At 34.3% G+C, this 20,216-nt stretch overlaps 1 protein-coding gene across 5 annotated transcripts in view; it reads right to left on the reverse strand.

Annotated features, from left to right (window-relative positions):
- MYSM1 (Myb-like, SWIRM and MPN domains 1) overlaps positions 1-20,216 on the reverse strand; it is a 41,734-nt gene that overhangs the window by 15,760 nt on the left and 5,758 nt on the right. For 4 of the 5 annotated variants that reach the window (XM_010855874.1, XM_010855876.1, XM_010855875.1 and 1 more), the window contains exons 3-12: positions 20,047-20,117; positions 18,011-18,088; positions 17,897-17,920; positions 16,703-16,781; positions 13,768-13,866; positions 10,670-11,436; positions 6,259-6,389; positions 5,037-5,140; positions 3,477-3,554; positions 1,778-1,866 (exon numbers count right to left, since the gene is read on the reverse strand). In XM_010855874.1, coding sequence (XP_010854176.1) covers positions 1,778-1,866; positions 3,477-3,554; positions 5,037-5,140; positions 6,259-6,389; positions 10,670-11,436; positions 13,768-13,866; positions 16,703-16,781; positions 17,897-17,920; positions 18,011-18,088; positions 20,047-20,117 — 1,520 coding nt within the window. The remainder of the gene's footprint in view (positions 1-1,777; positions 1,867-3,476; positions 3,555-5,036; positions 5,141-6,258; positions 6,390-10,669; positions 11,437-13,767; positions 13,867-16,702; positions 16,782-17,896; positions 17,921-18,010; positions 18,089-20,046; positions 20,118-20,216) is intronic. The other variant, XM_010855878.1, reaches the window with a different exon arrangement.

Raw genomic sequence — 20,216 nt, forward strand, 5'->3', positions numbered from 1 at the left:
ACTATTTAGTTCCTATTCTACCAGAGACTTAGTGCTAGGAGATGAAACACTTTGTTTTGCTGAATACTGTATTCCAAACACTGAGAACAGTAGGCATTTAAAAAGGGTTTGCTGAGTGAGGAAGATGTTCAAATTAGAAAGTGCTTAATCAACGCAAATAAAATGGAAAAAAAAAAAAAGTCAAGAGAGTTAAGGAAATAGAAACAAAGCATTTACATCCCAGAGCACTTTGAAGAACCATCATGTGAAACCACCATCAACACTTTTTGAGGCACTGTAGAGAATGGAAAATTACTGGAGGACTAGGAATAGGCAATTACTGGGCCTGTTTTCAAAACACCAAAAAAGCAGCAGAGGAAAATTCTAGAAAGGGTTATTTAACAACTGCTTTGCAAGCCTTTAGCAAGTGAAGAGGTGACTAAGAATAATGGGCTCATGAAAATATAAGTCATGATAGATACACCTAAATTTCACTTTTGATAGCAAATATGCTAGAAACTAGCAGACTCATAAAGACTCAAATATAGTTATTAAATGTAAGCAAGACATCTGCTATGATTATTCTTCTGCGTAAGATGAAGAGTGGGTTAACTGGGTTAATTGTGGTAATACATAGCTGATTCAACAATGATGTCTGAGGTTCACATTATTTCAGTTTAACATTTTAATCAGTGACCAATGGTGGAAAAGGCAAGCTTATTGAAATGTTGATGATTCAAAGCTACGAGGACTAATATGAAAAAAGTGGATCTGGATTCAAAAAGATTCTACCTGGAAGAATGACTGGAAAATTACAGTATGTTTCACACTTAGATTCAGAAAATCAAATGTCTGGACATGAGATGAGGAGTCCTAGTTTATGGATGACTGTAGCTTATCTCATTTAATTTATTCTCACAACAATTCTAAAGTTTGACTTTAATTTTTAGAGAGGTGATATATAATGTAATGATTAGGAGCACGGATTCTTAAGCCTTAATGCCTGGGTTAAATGACACCACCACCATTAACAAGCATGGCCAAGTTATATAACCTCTTTGTGCCTCTCAGTCTCCTCATTTATAAAATGGGAATGATTATATTAACTACTTCATAGGGTTGTTATGAGGATTAAATGAGTTAATATATATGATATGCTTAAAACAGCTAACAGTGCTGTTAAAGTTATTATTTTATAAATGAGGACCTAAGGCTTATAAAAGCATTATGTAACTTACCCAGGAACATCTAACTGCTTAGTGTTAGGGCTCTTTCCACTGAAAATAACCAAGAGGTGTTCCTGGATATCTTGTTTTAAAAGGGACACTTGACAAAACTACAGTCTATTTCATGGGTCATCTGCAGGAAGTGAGGGTCTAGAAAATCAAGGCATTTAATTTATACAGTGACCCTTAATGTTACAAGCTAAATATTTTATATTATTAAAAAAAAAAAAAGAGAGAGCCTCACTAACATTCACCACCAAGCAAAGAGGGAACTAGTCATTTCATGAGGTTTCTGGTTTGTAATGTCTAAGGAGTTAAATAACCACCTGTCATAAACAAGGCCCTCACAACATATATTGGATCCTATGTTTATTGAACACGAACAAATTAAAACTTTTGCTTACGGTCTCCCAAATTAACAATCAGTGAAATAAAAAAAAATTTAACTTTCAGCAGTATTTTTAAACTTAATAAGTGAACAACAATGCTACAACATCAGATATTCCTTCTATACATTTTCTAATCATTTATGATTATTAACAAAATCACACTTGCATAATGTCACATTATACCTTTTTGTTGGTCTTGGTACTTTTGAAGGTTTACTAAGTTTGCATTTTTCCTCTTCTCTTCTTCTTGCCAACTCCTCAGCAGAGAGATGCTAAAAAAAAAACCCCACCATTTGATCAAAGCATCCATCAACCACTGAAGGGAGAATTAATACAGAGACATCACAGCATAAAGCTACCATGCACAGATTCCGCAGAGACAATGCCTGGCTCTGCCTCAGACTAGCTGGGTGACTCTGGCCAAGTCATTGAAGCTTTCTGTGTTTGTTTTCCTCATCTTTAAAATGGGAACAATAATAATAACAACGCTACGATGTTACTGTGAAGACTAAATGAATTAATGTTTGTGAAATACTGACAGTAGTGTCTAACGTAGTAAATCCTACATAAATATAAAATAAAATAACTCTACTACCAGTCTTATTGGGTTTCCCAGGTCGCACTAGTGGTACAGAACCCGCCCACCAATGCAGGAGATGAGAGTCATGGGTTTGATCCCTGGGTTGGGAAGATCCCTGGAGCAGGTCATGGCAACCCATGGACAGAGGAGCCTGGTAGGCTACAGTCCATGGGGTCGCAAAGTCAGACACGACTGAAGCGACTAAGCACACACTCACGTATCAGTCTTATACTCCAGCCCATATGAACTACACACCTTTTCCAGACTATACCTGGTATTTTCCCATGTCTGGTACATGTCTGTACCTTTATTTATATGTCTCTCAGCCGAGAGTCCCTCATCTACATTTCCACATTGTGAGATTCTCTTGCTCATCCTTTAAGTCACAGATGAAACATCACATCTTCTGTGAAACCTACCCTGATTATACCTGTTAGGTCAGTCTTTTATTTCTTGGAATCAATTTGATGGAACTCACCAAAGGTGTTATCTTTCCTACTAGAAATGTAAATTCCTTCAAGGCAGGGACCATGTGTCACTAATTGCTGTGCCTAGAATAATGCTCAGGTGTGAGGCTGGGGGCAGGGAATGGGGAAGAGAGAAAGAAGAGAACTAACATTTACTGAATATCTGGTATATGCAAGACTTACTGAGTACCGAGTATTAGGACCTTCATACATTTTATTTCATTTAATTCCACCTTTGAGGGGATTATAAATAAAACCCTGAGATTCGATACAGTTACCCAATGTAACAAAGCCAGTAGTACACATACATTCTTCCCATTTAACAGCACTGGTTGTTCACAAACAGATTATATAGTCATAGAAGGTGTGTGTGTGTGTGCACGCATGTGTATACTTAATTCACTGCCTATGTTTCTTTATAGAACCGTAATTTTTGTTAGTAGAAATAATACTTCAATATTTGTAATTCAATTTATGTCTAATGCTCAGAACAACATTTTAATTGGTATATCAGAACATCATTCAAGAACTGTTTACTGAAATGAACAGGGTACAACTCCCTGGCACGTTGACAGATATTCTGGAGCTAAAGACCAGAATATTGGGACAGATAATTACAGTTCTGAAAATCAGTCGAACTTCTAGTTAACTGCATCCTCAATATCTTTTTCTTTGTTGTTTATTGATGACTTTTAGACAAATAAATTAACACAGGAAAGAGATCTATACATGCAGACATATAAAACAAGTATAATATATGTGACATTAAAGATACACAAATGTATACTGACAAAACAATTGTTACTTCTGAGTTATCTGAAAGGATCAAAGTTACCTCAAATGTCTGCCCTTCCAAATCTCTTGCATCACACCAATTTCCCCAAGGGTCTCGGACTCTGCGTCTCCTTGTGCGCTGTTATGAAATTAAAAATAAAGCAAAAGGTAACAAGATTAGCTTGGAGAAATCACAGCACATTAATATATAAAACCAAAATGATAATTTCCTAAACATCAATTTCTCCATTAAATTACTGTCATCCCTGATTGGCAATGCCTGACTATATTTTATTAATTTATGTTCAATAGTTAGCATTTGGCTCAAAAATAAGTAAGTAATGATCTTGGAAATTTTATTCTGATTTCTCCTTTAATTTTCATTTCCTTTCACCATATGGGAGTTACAACTGTAGGAAAAGAGTATTTTTTAGGGCCAAGAAGAACCACCACCAAAATGACTTCATGGTAGAAAACTAGAAACAGCACACAGCCAGAGGTATAATAAGGAAAACTAGAAGCAAAATAATTGTATCTCAGACTTATGAATATGTATGACTAGCACCAACTCCAGCAACTGCACATGAAAACATTCTCTCCTTAAAAAGAAAAACAAAAAAACTAGGGTAGACATGTTTTATAGCCTAAATACTCCAAGGAAAAAAACCTGCTCTTTCATTTTCTATTCTTTTCTATTTACCTTACCCATTACCAATTTCACCTATTTTATTAGTAAAGCCCTGGAGAAGGAAATGGCAACCCACTCCAGTATTCCTGCCTGGGAAATCCCACAGAGAAGCCTGGTGGGTTAGAGTCCACTGGATCACAGAAGACTCAGAGACGACTTACCAACTAATCAACAGCAACAATTAGTAAAAGCCAACAAGACCACAGCATGACTCTGCCTTTTGGGAGACTTGCTGGATCACCTATTTTTAAAATAAGATGCATGCATTGTAAAACACTGTAAAACTCGTTGCTATTTAGTTGCTCAGTCATGTCTGACTTTTCTGCAACCTCACAGACTGCAGCCCACCAGGCTTCTCTGTCCATGGGATTTCCCAGGCAAGAATGCTGGAGTGGGTTGCCATTTCCTTCTCCAGGGGATCTTCCTGATCTAGGCATTGAATCCACGGCTCCTGCAATGGCAGGCGAGTTCTTTACCACTGAGCCATGTAAAACTATGGAAGCTTGTAAAACTCATTAACCTCAAGAATTAAAAAAGACTAAAATATTTTGAACAGCTCTCAAAAAAGCTAAATCTTATGGCAAGAATTTTTAAACAAACAAAAAGAAAATGGAAACAAAAAAGAGCTTAAATGTTTGGTTTTTAAAAGATATGTTAGATACGGATATCAAAATGAAGCAGTCTAAGACCACTGTAAGCAAAACATCATGCTTCTGTGTAAAGTTTGTGAATGATTTTTAGATTCGGGGGGTTTGTTTTTTGCCTATAAATTAACATTAAACTGAATGGAAAGAGAAAAGTGAATGGCTTGGGTGAAAGAAAGCATCTTCTTCTACTAGATAGCCATTTGTTAAACAGGTGAAGAGAAGTAGGCACAGCCTACTCAACAGAGCAAAGAACACCCATCATTCAGTGAGCCACGGGGCAGCTTACCATAGACTGCAGGCGCTGGGCAAGCTGGTATGCTTCTACTGTGTCTTTTCTGTCTCTGATTCGTACTTTGTCAACTGGTTGTGGCCTGTTATATACAGCCTGTTCTATTGGAATCCAGAAAAAAACAAAACAATCTATTATTTTGTAGAATTATTTGTCCAATAGGAAGACATATCTACAATTATAAGCCAATTTCTAAGTTTTTTTTTTTATGTATCAGTGTTTCTATCTTATTCCACAATACACATCTGATGCGCTACCTGGTAGTTCTCACATGAAAGTAATGCTGTTTTCATAAGGAAATCTCAATAAAATGAAACATTTAGGAAATGGCTCATTTGTTTAATTTCTGATTAAATGAGTGCTAAGCCCACTTTGCTAATTTTGGTATTCTAATACACTAAACATGATTTCACTTTTCTTTGCGTGGCTATGGCATCTTAGTTTTCCTATAAAGCCATTCTTGGTACCTTGCTTTGGGCAAGAAAAGACACTAAAATGAAGGACAGATCCCAGGGAAGACTAAATTCTATCTATCTCTACATGAAATGAAATAATCTCTGGTAGGAAGTTTTCTGGTTATCTTTTCATAGACACAGAACACAGAATATACTCCACTCAAACCATGGATTACATCATTCTAATTAACTTATCGCTTTCCAACTATTATAACTATTATCTTTCTTCAAAATTATGTCATGTTAATTCAATAAAAGGGCAGAATACATTAAAAATATGCATGACTTTACATTTGAGAAAAACCAGGGTGAAAGAAACTTTCTACCACAAAAAATATTTTGGCACTTTTATTACATTTAAGTATAAAGGCTCATAAATTATTTTATTTAAATACTGCTAGATAATATGTCTAGCATTAATACAGTATTTCCAAATTAAATGGGCCTTGATTGGACTTTTCATAAAATTTACGTTTACTTGATAAAGAACTGCATCCTTAAATCATTTCTACTACTTAATATTTTTTCCTTTAAAAGCACCAATTTTGACTGCAGGTTAAAAGGAAATATAGTTTATCAACAGAAATCTGTTTTAAAACAAAATATCAATACATTTATTCTATAACATTAGAGCACCTTTCTGTATCAATCACCTTTCTCTATCAATACTAAATCTCCTTGAATTCTGACTATCAAAGAAATTAATGGGTGCTGTAAGGATAAAAAACGTTGGTTAAAAGATGTTGTTGGGTTTTTATTTTTACCACATCCAAAATTGATTGCTCCTATCAACTCGAGGTATGTATGAATCCGTCCAATACAATTAACATCCCCACAGTTCTTCAGGCCAGGACGTACTGAGGTCTTATTTAAGTATTTCGGTTTGCATATCTCCCTAAGAGACGGAAGTACAATTATTTTGGATAAATAAAAACATAAAAGAAGACTTCTGGGGGAAACTTACTTGAAATATTTTTTAAATGTACCCCCTTCTCAATATGTAAATGTGTAGTAAATACAATGCTAATACATAATACCCAAGTGTACTTTTTTTCTGAAATGAAATATTTTTCAATGATACACTCATTAACAAGTACAGTGTGACTTTTATAAGTATCATTTCTTTCCCAACATTAAACTCCATAGATCCCAGAACTTTGAAGTTAGAAGCATATTTATCTACAGACCCAAATGCAAGCCTCAGTCTTTGAATAAAAAGGGCACATTCATAATATGTTGAAAATGCTTAGTATTAGACATTCCAATTTTTAATACATTGCTTAGGTTCATCTACTTTAACTTTGCTGGACAGCATCTTTTAATTACAAGCTACCTTATAAATGCTTAAAAGTTAAACATTAATCATTATGCCAGTAACAAAGTGCTCTCAGTGGAAAACAGATACTATATTACATGCTAAAGAATCAAGAAACACCCAAAGACTGAAAGAAAGAAGAGGTTTACAAAATAAAACAATTACTAAATACTTTGGTCACCTGATATGAAGAGGTGACTTATTAGAAAAGACCCTGATGCTGGGAGGGCTTCCCTGATAGCTCAGTTGGTAAAGAATCCGCCTGCAATGCATGAGACCCTGGTTTGATTTCTGGGTTGGGACGATCCACTGGAGAAGGGTTAGGCTACCCACTCCAGTATTCTTGGGCTTCCCTTGTGGCTCAGCTGGTAAAGAATCTGCCTGCAATGCAGGAGACCTGGATTCGATCCCTGGGTTGGAAAGATCCCCTGGAGAAGAGAAAGGCTACCCACTCCAGTATCCTGGCCTGTATACAGTATACAGTCCATGGAGTCACAAAGAGTTGGATTCGACTGAATGATTTTTCACTTTCACTTTTCTCACTGATGTTGGGAAAGATTGAAGGCAGGAGAAGGGGACAAAGGACGAGATGGGTGGATGGCATGACCGACTCAATGGACATTGAGTTTGAGCAAGCTCTGGGAGATGGTGAAGGACAGGGAAGCCTAGCATGCTGCAGTCCACGGGGTTGCAAAGAGTTGGACATGACTGAGCGACTGAACAACGACAACTAAATATACTTAACATACCACGCTAGATGGTATAACATTAAGTCTTAGTAGTGGAACTTAGTAAGAGTAGCAAACAATTACTGAGTACTTATAACAGATGCCACACTAAGGGTTATATACAATTTTACAAAGTAGATTTTATTATTCTTACTTTTGAGATGAAGAAACAAGGTAAGAGAAATTAAAGCACTTTGTTAAGGAAGTGACAGGATTCAAACACAGACTTTATAAACTGAGTGTTCAGATATATTACATAACATAGGAATTCCTTAATCTTTATACTACAAATATATATTTTGTGTCCTACATATCAGGCACTGTTCTAGGCACAGATACAGAGATGAATCTGAAGTTCCTGAAGTTTCAGACCTTACATTCTAGTAAGTCAATAAATGAATGAATAAATAGTGTATTGTCAGGTAGCAATAGCATTAGGAAGACAGAGTAAGAAGGATAAGGGGATACAGCAGGGCAGAGAGGCACAGACTATTTTAGACAGGGTGTTCAGGGAAGACCTAACCAGAAACCAAATTTAAAATCATAAATTCTGAAGGTCAGTGAGGGTAAAAAGTATTGATAATCTGGGATGTGGGAGGATATCAGAAGTTCCATTAAAACAGTGGGATTTCAGTGTCGCTTGCGTGGAAAGTACACACACTACACAAATGAAGGCAGGACAGCTGGAATGGGCAGGGTATACACAGCTACCAAAAAACTATGAAACTATAAACTGTATTGGTCTAATTAAAGATTACACAAATCAGAAGGCTTTAAACAAAGAGCTTAGTATTAGTATAGCACTGAACAAATGGTAAGGCCTCTAGAAATATCTGTTTATGATATAATGATGACTCATTCTTTCAATCTGTCTCTGTATTCCAAGCAATGTTCTAAGCAGGAGGGACAAAACAATTAACAATGAACATGGAGCCTATATTTATCATTGGGGTGGGGAGAGGGGAGACAAAACACAAATAAAATATAGTATTTTCAGTGGTAAAAAGTTTTATAAGATATATAAAATACAGGGTAAGAGAATGAGAGGGAGGAGATATATAAGCTATTGTAGACAGGGTAGAGAAAGAAGGCGTCTAATCTCCCTTGAGCAGAACTGAAAAAGAAGAGGAAGTAAGATTCACCAAAATCCAGTGGGGAAAAGCATTCAAGGCAGTGTGAAAAATCAGTCAAGGCCCAGAGTGGTAAGTGTGAAAGTAACGGGTCAAGACTGCATTCTCTGGAATCGCCTCCACCTAATGTGACCTGGAACCAGCTCTGTTCCCTCTCTCAACCTCATTTCTCTCATCTGTAAAATGAGGACAAGGCTGTCAAAGAGGACTAGAGATAAATACAATGTGGGGCATTTAGTACATATTCAATGATACTGGTTACTATTTTAATAAAATAGCCCCCTAAACAGGGAGTCAACTGCATGTGCTTTTATGGAAAGGATCTTCTAGCTACAAACAAATCTAGCAGGGTTTTTTTTATCTTTAAAACTTGAACTCTTCCATTTTTTTTTAACACCGCCTCCAGTCTCTAAATACTCTGTTCTATTTCTGAAGAGAATAGGTTTGAGTTCCTGTTCAAAACATTTCTTTTTGCTTTCATACTGTTCAGCTAAATCATCATACTGAAACAGCAATATTTAACTGGTTTTATGAACTAAGGCTATGATATTAGGAAACTATTGCCATATAATTTATGCTACCCATATAAATTATTCTGCCTGTAAATCTAAAATTCAAAGTAACAAATGAAATTTGATTAAAGTAACATTAAATTGTCTTTGATAATTTACATAGACACTTTTGATTTAGTCATTATTTTGAAGTACTTCAATTTGGCCATTCATGCTCTTATTTCCAAAAACAAAATTAGATACCAAGGGAGATTTAATTTAATTTGTGTTTTAAGTGTGAACTAGGCAATGTAGAATAATGGAAAGAGTGATTTACAGAGTTGAGACTTGTGTTGAAGTCCTTCATTTGTCAACAACTGGTCTGTATAATCCAAGGCAGCTCCCTAAACCTCTCGTGACCTCAAGCTCATTCTATCAAAGAGAGAAAATACCACCTGCCTAGGTTACAGGATTGTTCGGAGCAATCAGATAGAGAAAAGCTCTCTGTAAACAATAAAACACTATGTAAATGTCAGAAGTAGTTCCTTATAGGTATTCTTTTACTTTGATACCACCCTCACTTAGCATTTTCCCAACCTCAATCATTTGCAAAATAACCAAGAGTTAAGAGCGAGAAAAAAAAATTTTTTTTCTTTTTGAATAGGGCTTTCTTTAGATGTCAAAATGCTTAATATTATGTGGGTAAAATGAAAGTTACTGATTTAACAAGCCTGGTTTTTTCCTTTGATAATCTTCCTAGGTCAGAACAGAAGCCCTCTGTAAAAATGGCTCTACACAATTTTATAGCTCCTGAAGCAGTAACAATCATGAATATTTGATGATGTCTTAATTAAACTATTACGAAAAATGCAAATCACTTTCACAGCATTTAAGCTAATAAGGTGGGAAGTTTTTTGGCTTGTTCCCCATCCTTCACTAAGTAATTCAAATAAAAGGTACTGACAATTTAGAGGATAAACTGAATATATAAAAAAATTCCTATATTCTGATAAAGGAATTATTAACACATTATGTCACAAGTTCAAAGTCAAAAGCACTTAAGGCAGATTTTTAGAATAGCTTCTGAAATCAAGCCACATTAAATGATACTATCCTTGTCACCAAAGTTTTCTCTTTGTATTTCAAAGTACACCATAAACTAAGATAGACATTCTTCCCCTCTTCCAGTTCAGTAGTGTTTTCTATATCTTCCTAACATTGTCTTACAAAACTGCTTTTTGAGGTAATGATTTATCCCTTTCCTTTTAGGACCACAAACTCTAATAAAGTAACAGACAGATGGGTTAAGACAGCTATACATGACAACACTTCCCAAAACTTTCAAACTGTTTCACTATGAGAAACCAAGTCTTGCCTACTAAAATGTATTAATATGTTAAAGCTCTCTGGAACACTAGGACTGTAAAACACTAAATTCTGCATAGGCACACATACATACTTTAGAGTAGCATAAGCTTTAAAATAGCATCTAAAATACAATTTTTCCTTACCACTGATCCAAAATATAATTTCTAATTTTCAAATAGCGTTCTGGTGTTTTAGCTTGGCGCCCCTCAAAAAACTCAGGAATTGCTTGTTTTTCTTCTTCTTGAATGATATTTCTATCAACTTCTATTTCTTGTTCTGGTGGCTTAAGCTCTTCTTCCTCTTGGCTCTCCTCCTCCATTTGGCAGGAGGAATGAAAAAGCAATTCATTATCACTCAAGTCTTTCTGAACTTCACAAGGCTCTGGAGAAGGCAACTGTCTGGCATCATCTGTTATTCCATTCCCATGATGTTTATCACAGTTCTTCATCAGCTTATCACATTTCTGATCATTTAATTCAACTAATTTTTGGTCACTGGTATTGTAATTTTCAGTCCAAAGTCTAATTCCTGAGCTTGAAAGTGCTTCCATCTCACCTTGCTTTATGTTCTGAAGATACTCCTTGGAAGATTTAGAAATGGGATCTTCTTGGCTGTCAGAAACTACTGCTTTAATGGTTTCAGGTCTTTTATTATTAGAGATGTCTAACAAGAGAACACTGCTAAGATCCTTTTGGGGAACTTGAGAAGTCAACTCATCAGTCTCATCTGTGATGTCTACTTCTTCATCATCGGATAACTTTTCAATTTTCACAGCATTCAGGTTGGGATCAGCACGTCCCCTTAAACCTGATGGTGTCCATGCCTTTGTCCCTTCATCTTCATTTTTCATCTGGAAGCCACTGCTATTCTTCTGATTTGGTGTTTCCTTTTCTGGACCATCTAATTTTACCTTATTAAAAATCAAGATAAAATCTCCATAATATTAACATTTTAAAAATGCAATCATTGGCACACACACAAAAATAAGATACAAAGTTATTAAACTGAGTACATGTCAATGGTATTTCTTTACTGTGCTTTTTCTGAAGGGTTTACAACTACATTTTAAATGTAAAAGATCATCACTTCAAATTTCCATAAGTATATTTGACTCATTCATGGTCTGGTGACTTTTATTAATCAAATAATTATGACCTACTATTTAATTTTCAGTACGAAGCTTAAAATGGGAATCTGGCTCAGATCAACCATAGAGAATAAACCAAAAACCATCATACAAGGTATTTTTAAGATATTGTGAAGGCTTATTTCTCAGAATATCTGATAGCTCAGCAGATCATTTTTTATAATGCTAAAAACTCCTTTTAGTTAAAGGAGTCTATCTCACATATATTTACTGAGTAAATTAAAATCATCTTTCATTTAAATATAAAGACAAGAGAAACAAACTGGCTTTTGCACGTTCATTTAATGTAGCTATAATATTATAGAGCTTATAATTTAAGACATGAAACTATCATATCTGCTGTTATAAACATAAATATGTTGTAATGCAATAGGAAAAGAAAATGAATGCTAACGAGTATATATGATTTGAAATAAAATCTTTGTTACATATAATTTTGAAAAATCTTGCAAATGACTGACATATCCAAGACATAACAGCTCCTGAAAAGAGATTATGTATAGATCCTTTATCACAACAGACTCTGAGAATACTGCATTGTAGTTAACTGGCTTACTATGTAGAGGAAAAGGAAAGGGTAGCAGGAGGGAAAATGAAATTTGGACATTTAGCTTGAAACGGCCTTTAACAATCTATTTATTTGAAGTCTCTCGTTTTTAGCTTAAAATTTCTGACAAAATTTTGCACTGTATTTCATTATATATTAATATTTTTTTTAATATTAAAATGTACCCTTTCATCTCAAGCCTCTGCGTAAAACTGACATTGCAAGAAGTCCTGCACACACCAGCCTGAGAAGCATGGGTAAGAATAACTAAATGAGGCTTATTCTGCCTCGTAATACCTTGACCTTAGTAGGCTGTCTGGAAAATGCTTTTGATGATTAAAAGAGGGAGCAGACTGATTGATTTACAATGAATTCATTCCATTACTTACTTCCTATGACCAAATGACACTAAATTAGATAAGTCTTGTACACAGGGTAAACCCTTGAACAACAGGGGGTTAGGAGCACCAACCCTCCATACAGTTGAAAATCTGCATATAACTTAAAGCTGGCCTTCCCTTTATGCGGTTCCTTAGCATCTGCAGTTCCACATCTGCAATTGCACCTCAGTGGATTGTACAGTGCTGTATTACTGACTATTGAAAAAAATCCCCATATAAGTGGATCAGCTCAGTTCAAGCCTGTTTTGTTCAAGGGTCAACCCAATTTACATGAAAAGAAAGCACCAAATTTCACTTAAGACACTTTCAAATTCTATATAATTATGCTTCCAGTACTCAAGCAGAATATATTAGAAAAATTCTAAATATCAGAACTACATGGTTGAATACAACACAAATTACTTTCAAGACTAAGGAACTAGACCATAACTGTACATTTTTGAACACTGCAATTTATTAGAGTTTTCAGACAGTTCTTCACAATAATTGTACAAGTTTCATTGCTATTAAAAAGATTTTAGAATCATGTTAGCATTTTTGGCCCCTAAGCTCTAATAATTCTTAAAAGTTTAATGCAAATATTTAAAAAGGAAAAAAATTTTCCAGGAAGCAATGACCTCTAAGGTTTTCTCTTTGATATACTATTTGCTTTATAGGATGTTTTTGACCAACTAATAATTTGCCCTATTTAACTGCATGAAATTAAGTGGAGTAACGTAATAATACCAATTTAACAGCAATACTCAATACATTGAAGATATGCTTTGAGATTTTTGAAGACAAACATTTATAGGGTACTTTATGAGTATAAAATATTTTCACTATAAACACTCTGAACATTAAGACTTTAATGCCAGGTGGCACCAGTGGAAAAGAACTCTCCTGCCAACGCAGGAGATGTAAGAAACATGGCTTCAATCCCTGGGTTGGGAAGATCCCCTGGAGGAACCCACTCCAGTATTCTTGCCTGGAGAATCCCCACAGACAGAGGAGCCTGGCGGACTACAGTTTATAGGGTCACAAAGAGTTGGACATGACTGAAGAGACTTAGCATGTATGCAAGCATGCCTGAATTAAAGAACTATTTAAGCTTATTAATTTTATTTATTTTAAATACGATCACTAGGATATTTATATCCTGCTTACCTTATTTTTAAAGTACTGTCTCGCATAACTCTTCACTTGTAAAACAGTGCGACTTTCAATTAGCTTTGCAATTTTGGTCCACCTTCGGCCAAATTTAGCCTGTGTTATCAAAATGGAAAAGACATGGTTTTTGATTAGCTTAATTAACATTCCAAATTACTGCCATATTAAAAAAAAACTAAAATGATCTATTTTTGTTTTCTAAAACACACAAGTCTCATATATAGTTAAGACTCTTGAAATCAAAGCCCACAATCTTCTCTTTGAATCTTGACTTCTGAAAGCAGACCAAGATGATTTAGAAATTTCTTTTTATAGCTACCTAAATGAAGATCCATCACTTCTATGTACTCCTACAGTATGTATTAGTATTATACATTATGATGTTCCAAAATTAAGGATAACTCAACAAAAAAGTGCATTGAAAGGGAGGTGGGTTGTATTTTCTATTTTCCAATTATAGAATCAATTGACTATGTTCCAACACTAATTTCAAAAAAATTTTCTTACTCAAATTCCATATTAAAACATCCATTACATATTCAAACTTTTACACTGTTCAGATATCACAGTAAACTGACTTAAAAGATTGAATCACAAATAAAGTGACCTCCAACCAACACCTCCCTTCATTGTCAAAGGCTGTGTACCTACTAACATCGAAGCTGTGAAGGGAAAAACTGAGAACTTGAAGGAGCTCTGGTGTGTTTTCAAGTACAGACATGAATGCAGTATAATTTTAAAGCTAAACAGTATTTTTAATTATCAAATCTATCATTTGATACATAAATCTCCTACATTATCTCTAACACAAGACACTCTCCATTTCCCAAAGAAGCTCAACAATCCTTTTTTAGATTTTCTAAAACTATTTAAAGTAAAAAAAAACAAAATACAACAACTCAGAGAAGTTGATCTCAGGGCCAGATTTACATGCCAGAGAGTCATGACTAATGACAATAAATTATCCTGACCTAAATGATAAATCTTAACTTACATACTTATTTCTGGTTTTCAATAGAAAATCTGACATATGGACAATTTATTAAAACTGAAAGTACTTCTGAGAAAATCAGTAAGTATAAATTAATAACTTATGATAGTTCTTAACTAATACCTGAGATCAACTTCCTGAAGATTTAATTATCTGCATTATGTGCTAAGGGCTTCCCAAGGTGGCGCAGCGGTAAACAATCTGCTTGCCAATGCAGGAGGTACAAGAGAAGAAGATCTGATCCCTGGGTCAGGAAGAGCTCCTGGAGTAGGAAACGGCAACCTGCTCCAGTACTGTTGCCTGAAAAATCCCATGGACAGAGAAGCTTGGCTGGCTACAGTCCATAGGGTGGCAAAGAGTCGGACACAGCTGAGTAATGAAGGCAAATACGTAATCTGGTAGCATGGAGCACTTTTGGAAACAGGGAAGATCTGGATAAATGTGACTAGTTAAGATTCTAGGGGCTTGGGCACTATGAAAATTGGAGAGGGGACACTAACAAGAGAAGCAAAGAAAACATTCACCAATTTAAAAATAGAGCAAAGGGACAAGAAGGAAAAAATCTTCCATTATTCAGTACCATGTAATTTCCTACTCTCAAGCCTGAGAGAATTCAGATTATAAGCAAATGATACTAATGGGTTATACAGGCTGAGAATACAACCAATGGTTCCATGTATTTTTGTGGGAAAATATCTCTTTATATACACACAGATAGATATAGATATCTACATATGTACCTAAATAAAGACACTTGCTTTTATAGGGACAAATTATCTCTGGAAGGTTTCACAAGAACAGGTGACAGGCAAAGAAAACTAAAGGTTGAGACAGGAGTCAGAAGGAGACTTAACACTCTACAACTTTAGGTGCCATCTGAGTTCTGAACCATGGAGCTGAGCCTCTATAACTACCACCAATGGCAACAATAACAACCCCAAAATTCACAATCCATTTGTGTGTACATTCTGATCTTTGGTAATGGACAAAACACCAAAGTTGTCAGCAATCTTAAATATACGACTGGTTAATTAGATTATATAAATGATAATCACATGACAGACTAAAATATCAGTATAAAAAGCATCAAAAGTAAAGGAGAAAAATCTCAGGAGGAGATATAACCCTCAAAATAGTTTCTGTAGTTATGTTAACTATGTTTCAATTTGCATTCATGAATCCTACATAATATTACATAAATATTCTACATATATAATACATAAATATATATAATTTCAAAATTAATTAATATTGAGTAATATGTACCTTAAAGAAAAAAATATAATCTACTATAGACAATTAAAAAAAATTCCTGCAAATATTTTAAGTTTCATTATATTAAGGCACTTTCTCATAATTAGAAACTTGTGTACATTTTTTTTTTCCATTATGCAACTATGGACATTTAAATAGATCTCAGTGAAACATTCATGCAAAAGGAATGTTTCTGGTCTTTAACTATATCCACTAAAATATTTAGATTGTGTGCACAAATGCCAAAATCGGAATTGAAAAAAAACTCAGCTGATCACCCTGACTGTTCCAAATACATAAGTTTTTCCCCAAGAGAAAAGATCAGGTAATAAAATAAGTTTGCCTTTCAATACAGGTGGTTGGTAAAACGTATAAAGATACAATACAATTTCTTGGGTTTTATTAGTACCAAAAAAGGGGTGAAAAACTACCTAAAATATTGAGTCAAATCTATCAATATTTTAATATTTTAGTAACTTAAGTACGAGTTAAAAGGAATTCTCTCATACTACACTACAAACATAATCATTCTAACTAACTACATCATTTAACTACAGAAAAACTATAAATGTGATTACTGTAATTAAAATGAAATTTTCGGTCTCTATAAATTAATTTAACCTTATAATTCTATCAATATTTGCTTCTAGAATTATTTCACTATAAATTAAAAATTGCTCTATTTACCAGCCCTTGTTCAAACAGCTCTTTTTCTTCTATCGTCCACTTTACTGAGTAACTGGCTGGTTTTGTAGGAGTGTGTACCCTGAAGGGAAAAAGAGGAATTGCAAAAAAATTTCTGAAATGGAACATTCCATATTTATGCAGCTAAAGGTTATAGATAGCCATGGGCTAAACTTAATACTTTTTGAGTCTAAGAATTAAAAAGAAGAGAAGAAAAAGCAGGCCGCAGCCTCCACCTGGGGGACCAGATTTACCCTGTCTTATATACTTCTCTAGCTCAGGACAGGAGCCCCCAAAGACATAATAATCCTTGGGTCTGAGTGAAGATAACACTGAAAGACATCAAAGGAAATAACAAATAGGCTTCCTTAGATTGGACACAAAGTAGCAAATGTTAACACGTCTCCAAAACCTGAGAGGCTTGTCAGAGATAAAACTGGCTCTAGAAATATCATCTGATTCTTATATGTAAATCTATGGAAATATCAAGTTGGAAAAGAGGTAAAAGTACTATGACATTGTAATTATTGCTTTTGAAATGCAGGACATTAAGAAATTAAAAATAAAATTGAGATGAAGCCAGCTGATTTGATTGACGTGAACCATTAATCTTTCCTTTAACTTCATTTTTTAGTTGTTGTTGCTTGTTCAGCAAAATGCAAAAGCCAAAGTCTGTTCAGTGCTCAAACTCTTGGTAATTACAAGTCTACCCTCTAAGGGATTATAAACATGCAAGCTTAGAAACACTGAATAACATCAAACCTTCTTCAATTACAGGGAAAGGATGTTTATAAAACAGTTAATACTTAACTTCTCTAGATAATTTTTAAAAACTACAAATTTAAATTAAAGTTTTATTTGAAACAACTGAAAATTAACTGACAGGGCAACAGAAATCAAGTCATTTCATAATATATTACAGGGCAGCTTAAAAAAATTTCCCCACAAACCCCTAGAAAACCACCTTTTCCATAGTTTAATAAAATTGCCTATGTAGGGCCATAAAGATTCTGACAAATAAATAATATAATAAAATTATCTTGTAACATTCCAACATTTGTACAAGAAATTTTGATTTTATATTTGTGTAAACCAAAGGTCAAGAGGATTTTCCCATAGGCCAATTATAACTTGTTTAATTTTCCCATAATTTTTAACTAATCAAAAACAGTTTAAAGTATAAACATAAGTACATACATGATTTTTGCTGTTTTCTGCAGACTGCACCACATGAAAAAAGAAAATAAGGAAGTTTGTGAAGTTTTTAAAAATACAATTCAGGCTTTTAAAAGTATTATAAATTGATTTTACCTCTTCAAGTATTTTTTATCATCTTCCTTTTGATCAAGCCAGAATTTTCCTGGAAGTGACTTATTGGATAAGTAATACCTGTATAATTATTAAAGAAACTTTTAACAATAATAAAGTCCTATAAATTCTTATGCAATTTGTATAAAGTAGGCACTCACATATCCCGAAAGTCACACTTAAATTCAAGTGAAACCAATTCTTCTCAAAAAATTTTCCAGGTGTATAATAACAAAAATGTTTGTATCTTACAGGGTTTCTGTCTGGATTAAATATTACATGTGAAGTCACACATACACAGTATCTGCACAAACTACCTAAATGCTAGTTTCTCTTTCTTCCTTATTAGAAGTGGCTAAGAAAAGATATATCCTCAATGTTTTATTTAAATCTTTTTTTCCTAACACATATGGAGAACTAACAGATGAATCTGATTGGTCATCCAGGATAATTCAGGAGTATCTGCTTTCATGTTTCTGAAGGTAACAGAGAAGAGTTTAGGGTTGCTCCCTACCCTAACAAATATAACGAACGCTTGGGTCAAATCTACCTCTCAGACTGATTAAACCTAGCCTATACTGTTATACTTTTAGATTCTTCACTTAACAGATATTGACTATGCATCATGTACATGAGGCATCATGGCAGATATGAGGTGCTGAAGACAAGGATAGAAGAAAACATTATCCTCGTTTATCCAAGAGCTCACATAGCTTTTACTATCATTATTTTGTTCCCAAGTCTGGAAGTGAACCACTGACTACCTAAATATTCATTAATCTAGAATGAGACATTGGCCAATAGCCACATGTGTAGCTAGTGAATACCTGAAATGTGGTTAGCACAAACTGAGATGTACTGTAAGTATATAAAATGCACACTGGGTTTCAAAGAGTATAAACCAAAGAATGCAAAACATCTCAATGTTTGCATATTAAATATTGAAATATATTTTAAATATACTGGGTCAAATAAAATGTTATTATAATTAATTTTCCGTTTTAAACATGGCTATTAGAAAACTGTAAATGACATATGTGACTTGCACTATTTTCTACTGAAAAGCGATGATCCAGGCTATAGCTGTAACGTTTGGGGACAGCTGGAGAGTAAGAAAGCCTAAAAGGGGTTTACCTATGAGAATTAAAGGTACACAGACACCCCGAAAACAACACAGCAATAACTGGGAGTAAAAGGAACAGAAATTCTGTCTTAAAAAGGAGATAAAAATCCATGAAACACAGATGAGTTGAAAACAAACCACTCACTACTTTAATTAGTTACATTAATAATCTTTACAAATCAGAAAACTTTTTATTCAATCCTTTTATTTTACATGTAAAAAAATATATGAGTTCCCCAAAATTTAAGTTGCAAATATCACAAATGGATGAAAGAAACAGGGCAAGAAGCCAGTGGCTGAACTGTGAATAAGGACCTACAACTTCTGGGAGGAAAAAATCTTCATTCTATAGTTTTGTGCTTTTTACTTAGATTGCTCCCAATAACACCTATAAATTGGTAGAATAAGAAGCGAGAACTTTTACATATTCTAATTCTGTGTCTTTGGACAAATTAATATCTCATACAACTGAAAATGGAGGTCTGGACTAGAAAATTTGGACTTAAACTAAGGATTCTAGCTGATTTAAAACACTCTATAGGGAACTCCCTGCTGGTCCATGGTTAGGACTTCACACTTCCCCTAAAGGGGGAATAGGTTCAATCCCTGGTCTGGGAACTAAGATCCCACATGCCATGTGGCATGGCAAAAAGATAACAAAATAAAAACAAAACAACAACAACAACAAAAACTCTATAATTTCTGTTCCATATTAAGGTAATTAAAAGAGTTGGTTGACAACAGAAACTCAGAAGTATTGGGTCAGATCTCAGACTTAGTGGTAAAACAGAATAGGTAGGTAACATTATATACTAGCATTATATCCAGCAACTAACGGTGGTCTCTTTTGTAAGTTTTGCATTAATGGATTTTTAACCCTGAAATCTTTACTTTCCTCATAGTCAATAAAGGATACTCTTCTTCCAACAACATTTTCTCAATGACAGCTCTGTTCTCTTCACTGATGGTGCTATCCAGAGTCCAAGGCTATTAAAAAAAAAGGAAGAATAATTTTTTTTATTTACTGCTTTTTGAAACCAACTACTGTTTTGTTAAATGAAAATACACAATAATATGATTACAAAT

This window comes from Bison bison, unplaced genomic scaffold, assembly GCF_000754665.1.
Source record: "Bison bison bison isolate TAMUID 2011002044 unplaced genomic scaffold, Bison_UMD1.0 scf7180017864369, whole genome shotgun sequence".
NCBI classification, from domain to species: Eukaryota; Metazoa; Chordata; class Mammalia; order Artiodactyla; family Bovidae; genus Bison; species Bison bison.